We start from the raw sequence: 6,742 nt of genomic DNA, 5'->3' as shown, positions 1-6,742 counted from the left end.
AATAAAGCTGTTATTTTACAAAAAAAAAAAAAAAAGATTGAAGGGAATTTTAGGTAGAAACCATAGCTGGAAGCCATTGAGCACAAAAGCCTGTTTAGGTGACCCTGAGCAGACCTGTGTGGCCGGCACTTGATCAGGTAACGCTGAACATGGGGTGCAAAACGGGAGCCCCCAGAGGAACACAGCCCTGCCAACACTTTGACTTGAGCCCAGTGAAATAAATATGTGTTGTTTTCAGCCGCCAATTTTGTGGTCATTTGGTTACAGCAGGTCTAGGAAACTAACACAGGTCTCAATCATATTGACCCCTGAAGAGCCACACATATTTGAGAGATATCTGATTTGCTTCAAGAGTTTTACCCATTACATGGATTTTAGTCCTACTATAAGCCGGTAATGGGCTTCCCTGGTGGCTCAGATGGTAAAGAATCCACCTGTAATGAGGGAGACCTGGGTTCTCCTGCATTTAGTATAAGCCAGGAGTGGGGCCTCTGTATACCTGACAACCATTGTCCCTGTATCTGTCACAGACGTAAAATCACAGACGTTAGGGAGTGGACTGACATTTAGATATAAAGGGTAAATATCTACATGGAGATGTCCAGCATACTTTTGTTTCTGAGCCCTTTCCTCTATGTATGCTCCCTCGGCAAGCTCTTGGATTCAAAGTTAAGCACCAGGGCTTACGTCCAGATAAGACCCACATCTCTCTTGTGTATGATTCCAGCTCATCCTTCAGGTTCCTCCCCTGCATTTCCCAGATCTGCTCTACATTCACTCGTGAATATTACAGCAGCACCTCAAACTCGACATCTCCAAACGAGACGAGATCCGGCGTTTTACCTCCTCAATGTGCCGCACCTCACCATGGTGACACATGAACCAGCTCCACTATTGCTTAAATTCTAACTAAAAACTGTGTAATAGAGAACAGTGTGAGACAAAATATCTCTCAGTTGTGTGTGGCTCATTGAAGGGGTTAATTTGATTGAGACTTGGACCTTCTTTAACAGCATCATACTTCTGGTGCTCACCATCAGAGCAACCTGGAGGTAATCACTGATTACCTAAATCCTCACATCCCCAAATCCTCACATCCCTAAATCCTCACATCAGATTAGATGCCAGCATCTGTTGGTTCTGTCCCCTCCAATTGCTTGGGTCCGCTTAGCCTCTCGGACTTCTGAACTTTCAATAGTCTTTGCCTGCTCCAACCTAGTCTAAACACAGTTTCAAAGTATAGGTTGGATCAAACCCCTGCCTAAAAAAAAAAAATAAAAAGCCAAAAAACCTCTTTGTCACCTTTGGAGGTTGCTGGGGTGCCATCTCATTCTAAAAATTAATAAATATTAATCCCATCTTTTCCATTCAGTTTTTGGGCTTCCCTGGTGGCTCAGTGGTAAAGAATCTGTCTGCCAATGCAGGAGACACTGGTTCAATCCCAGTGTTGGGAAGAGCCCCTGGAGAAGGAAATGGCAACCAACTCCAGTATTCCTTCCTGGAAAATCCCACAGACAGAGGAGCCTGGCGGGATACAATCCATGGGATCGCAAAAGAATCAGACCTGACTTAGCGATTAAACAACAACAACCCATTCAGCTTTAGAGAAAATTCTTCTTTCAAGAAGAATCACAGATAATAAATGCAAGAGGTTTGATAGAATCTGAAAATCAGTTTTGCAACCCCTGATGAAATAATGGATCCAGGCAGTAGTCATCAATGGCTGCTAACACTGTTAGATGAAAGACCGATAAGGAGAATTGACGGTAGTGGATGGCAGCACTACAAGTGAAAGTCGCTCAGTCGTGTCCATCTCTCTGCAACTCCATGGACTATACAGTCCACGGAGTTCTCCAGGCCAGAATACTGCAGTGGGTAGCCTTTCCCTTCTCCAGGGGGATCTTCCCAACCCAGACACCACCACAAACTACCGATCAAACTTAAAATCACCAAAAGTGGAACAGTCAGACATCATGCTCCTCCTGGAGTGATGCAAAATATACAGCATCATACCCTAATGCAATGTGTAAAATACATTGTATGTTGATTTTCACATAGAAATAAGGATGACTCCTTTCTCTATACACACACACACACACACACACACACACACACACACGCATACTACAGCATCATCTAGGGAGTATTCTTGGAAAAAATTTTCAGACCATAATCAAATCAATTTTCTAGATCTAACTAAACACCATGGGGATACCATCAGCCAAATCCTAAATGAAGGAAGTTCTATAGGATGTATGACCTAGTTCCTTCCTCAAATAAAAGGCAAGAGGAAAGAAACAAAAAGCAGGGTAATGTTATAAAGTTGGTAAAAATTTATTTACCAACTAAATGCAGTGTTGGATCCTGATTTTTAAAAACCTGCCGAAAAATATTTCTAGATAGGAAAACTCCAGACAGTCTGATTATGAAAGAAATCTTACTAATTTTGTTCAGCAACAGTGATATTGAGGTTTGGTTAAAATTTAAAACATCTTTTATGTTGGAAATACATCTTTAGGACTTCCCTGGTAGTGCAGTGGTTAAGAATCTGCCTGCCAATACAGGGGGGAAACAGACTCAATCTCTGGTCCAAGATTCACATGCTGTGGGTCAACTCAGCCCACGCACAACTACTGAAGCCCACGTGCTCTAGAGACCAAGTTCCACAAAAAGAGAAGCCACAGCAGTGAGAAGCCCACATCACACAACCACAGATTAGCCCTGCGCTCACCACAACCAGAGAAAGCCTGCAGGCAAAAAAAAAAAGAAAGAAAGAAAGCCTGCAGGCAGCAAAGACCCAGCGCAGCCAAAAAAACGAAGAAAAAAGTTTTTAAAATACATCTTTAAGTGTTTACAAGCAAAATGATACAATACCTGAGATTTACTTTAAAATTCTCCAGCAAAAGAAAGGGATAAATAGAACAAGAAAAGCAGAATACTGATAGTTGTTGAAGCTGGGTACATAGGGTTTCATTATTCTAGTCTCTGCTTTTATGTTTTAACATAAAAACTTATAAAAATAAATATGGATAATATTTAAATTATTCCATATTCATAACAAAAAAGTAACATGCCAAAACCTCAATCTATGCTCAACACTCAAGTGTGAAATAGATGTTGTGCGTTTTTCTCTCAAGTTGGTATACTGGATAACAGTCTTGGAAAAGCCTGTTTGTAGATTTCTAACCATTTCAGACATACATGTGCAATATGTATACGTGTGTATACACATGTGTATATACATACAAGTCTGATTTCACTGACATGCAGTCTGTGTGGCTGCATAAGGCCCCCATGTTAATTTTTGAATAAGGGCCTCACATTTTCATTTTGCTTTGGATCCCCCATATTATATAGCTGGCCATACACACAGACACACATACACTCACACATATGTGTATATGTGTGTATTTATACTAAATACCACTAACAAAAATAACATGTGCTGAGTATGATACATATATATATATTTATGTTAAATTTGTGCGAATTTAATAGGAAATATGTGTTCTTTGTAATAAAAATTTCCTAGAAGTTCTGTTTCTAGTGAGGCAATTAGGTTAAAACGGCTCTTGAAAATCTCTGCACATATGTGTTTTAATTAGCAAATAAGGTCCCTGGTCTTTGCCCCTCTTCTCCTCTGACTAAAAGGATACTTTTTATTTACTAGTTACTTTTTATTTACTAGATAGTTTGAGGCTGAGAAAATACATACTAAAATAAACCTTTAAGGGACTCTGTATTTACTTCACAGTAGTCGAGAAATATTTGAGTGAGAGAAGGATATATAAAAGAACCGAATCACTGTGCTATACACGTGAAACTAATATAAAATTGCAAATCAATTATACCTGAATTTAAAAAATAAGAGAAGGTAAAAATAAAGCCATGTTCACACTAATCTGCCACGTTCACTGGCTTTTCTTTTGAGTTTGTCTTTATTCATCAAATCCAGATAATACTAATTCTTTTAAAAAAGATTTCTCTCCCCCTAGAAAAATTTCAAAGCTGCAGAAAAGCTCTAGGAATAGCACAAGAAATACTGTATATCCTCCACCTAGATTTATCATTGTGTTAACACTTTGCCACACTTCCCTCTCTCTGTCTGTCTCTCTCTCTATACACACACACACACACACACACACACACACTTAGGTGTTTCTCCAATGGCTCAGCAGGTAAAGAATCTGCCTGCAATGCAGGAGACACAGGAGACGCAGGTTTGGTCCCTTGGATAGAGAAGATTCCCTGGAGGAGGAAATGGCAACCCACTCCAGTATTCCTGCCTGGAGAATCCCATGGACTGAGGAGCCTGGCGGGCTACAGCCCACAGGGTCACAAAGAGTCGGACACTACTGAATGACTAAGTGTACACATACACACACATATTAATGTTCACCTTGATTTTTGCTGAGTAATAGTAAGCTGCAAATGTCAAGCCACTTCACCCCTAAACTTTTCTGTATGCACTGCCTAAGAATAAGACAGACATCTTCCGGTATGACAATATCATTATCATTATCAATATCATTATCACAACTAAGAAAATTAACAATTATTCTATAAATTCATTTAATATGCAGTCTGTATTCAAATGTTCTCAATTATCTCAAAAACATCTTTTATAGCTATTTCCTGTTTGGTTTTTTTTTTTATGTATATACCAGGATACAATCAAGATTCGAGCATTGCATTTGGTCATGGTATCTCTAGTCTCTGTATTTAGAAGAGTTCCTCTACTTTCTTGTTTTTTTCTTTACACTGCACCACCTGGGAAGGCAGTTGGTTACTACAAAGCTTAAAGTAACCCTCAAGTTCTTCCAAGATGCAGCCTCAATTATATTCTGGCCCAGGTGGCTATGCGGTAAATAATCTGCCTGCCAAGGCAGGAGATGCAAGAGACGCGGGTGCGATCCCGGGGTCAGGATGATCCCCTGGAGAGAGGAAATGGCAACCCACTCCAGTATTCTGGCCTAGAAGATTCCACAGACAGAGGAGCCTGGCGGGCTACAGTCCATGGGGTCACAAAGAGATGGATACAACGGAGTAGCTAAGCACATTCCCAACAGCAATTCACAGAACCAAACTAGCATACCCAATCTCTCAAATCTATCTTTCCCAGGATGCATACCAGGCCCTTTGTCCAGACTTCTCACATGGTCTGCTCTCTATTCATCTCAGTCCTTCACAGACTTGGAGGTCTCCCTGGAATGTCACTTCTAAGCCTGTGCCATGGTTCCTCGGAATATGATCTCACCCCTCCAGACTGACTGTTTTCTGTGCTCAGCTATTGTCTTACAGCACAACTACCATCTCTTTAAAGTGTCTGTTATAACGTGTACAAAACGTATTTAAGAGAAGTAAAATATTTATGCAGTAAACACTAGTGGACTCAACATGCAGGGTTAAAAAAAAAAAAATTAACTGTTAACTCTGAAATCTCTCCTGTCCCTCCTCAGAGAAAATCACTATCAGAATCTAATAATCGTTCTCACTCCTTTCCTTCCCTGTATTGTTTACCACATTCGTTTGGATACCTAAACACACTCATTTCACACTTATTCCGCTGAGCATGTTCTTTGAATTTTATATTCATGGAATCATTCTGTGTATGGTTCCCGCAATCTGCTTTGTTTCCTTAACATATGTTCCTGAGAGATTTGGCACGTCAGTGTGTTCAGCTGAAATCCCTTCATTTTCATGCTATACATGCAGTATTCTAGTGTATGAATATAACACATCTTGTGTATCCTTTCTTCTTCTGGCGCACATTAGCATTGTTCCCTATTCTTTTGGCTATTATGAGCAGGGTTTCTATGAACATTCTTGTGGGTGTGTATGTAGCTTTTCAGGATAGGATGTATACATTTACATTTGCTAGATGATACAAAATTGCTTTCAGAAGTGATTATACTTATCTTTTCACGGTCACCAGATTCTCCAACTAGATTGTTAGCTATTTAAGACAGAGACAGATCTGATATTATTTTTGCCTAGAAACATTAGGCATTTAATAAATACTCATTAATTAACTGATTCACTGATTGGTATTAAAAAGAAAATTTGAGGGATTCTTTTGATATTTTCGTAATAAGAAGATGATCCATGGGAAAGTCAAATGTAAGAATGTTTCTGAAGTAAGAAAAAATGTAAGCCTTTCTGCAAATGTGGCCAAAAAAAATTAAGAGAAAAAATGAAAATAGAAGATAAATACCATCAATATTCCCAAGCAGATTTTAGACAGTTATAGGAAAATGGAATTATCAGAAGCAGGATACTTTTTAAGTATCTAATACGTATTTAGTTTCCTTCTTTCTGTAACATTATTCCACACCTTCAAAGTCTTCAGTATCTCAGATGTGGTAGGTCGTTTCTTGGGGTCCTCTGAGAGTAATTTCTTTAGAAGATCTTTCTGTAATGACAATAAGAGTCAATTCTAGGAAAGAAAACATTGCAATAAACAAAATTCAATTATTTTTAAGTGCTTACTTCTTTGCCGTCAAATACATCTAAGTTGCCACTCCTCAGATCTTCAAATAACTAAAAATTAAACATATATATGTTTATTAGGAAATGATTCACTTTGGAGAAAAACAAACTTAAGAAGCACTAAAGGCTGGGGATACCAGAATTCTACGATATTTCTAGATTGTTAGAAAAATCTCTTCTGCCAAGAAGCAAGCGGGAATCCTCTTCCCCCACCACCCCCTTTAAGAACCATCCTGAACATTACAGCATGTTG

General features: G+C 39.1%; 1 protein-coding gene across 2 annotated transcripts in view; it reads right to left on the bottom strand.

The window, feature by feature from the left end:
- EIF2AK2 (eukaryotic translation initiation factor 2 alpha kinase 2) overlaps window positions 1-6,742 on the bottom strand; it is a 36,981-nt gene continuing 30,239 nt past the window's right edge. For both annotated transcript variants that reach the window (XM_061155596.1, XM_061155595.1), the window contains exons 15-16: window positions 6,490-6,540; window positions 1-6,412 (exon numbers count right to left, since the gene is read on the bottom strand). In XM_061155596.1, the coding sequence (XP_061011579.1) occupies window positions 6,290-6,412; window positions 6,490-6,540 (174 nt within the window). In that variant the 3' untranslated portion in view covers window positions 1-6,289. The remainder of the gene's footprint in view (window positions 6,413-6,489; window positions 6,541-6,742) is intronic.

The sequence above is a fragment of the Dama dama genome, chromosome 11 (genome assembly GCF_033118175.1).
Source record: "Dama dama isolate Ldn47 chromosome 11, ASM3311817v1, whole genome shotgun sequence".
NCBI classification, from domain to species: Eukaryota; Metazoa; Chordata; class Mammalia; order Artiodactyla; family Cervidae; genus Dama; species Dama dama.
Note: the sequence above shows the minus strand (reverse complement) of the source record. Positions and strands in the feature narration are given on the sequence as shown.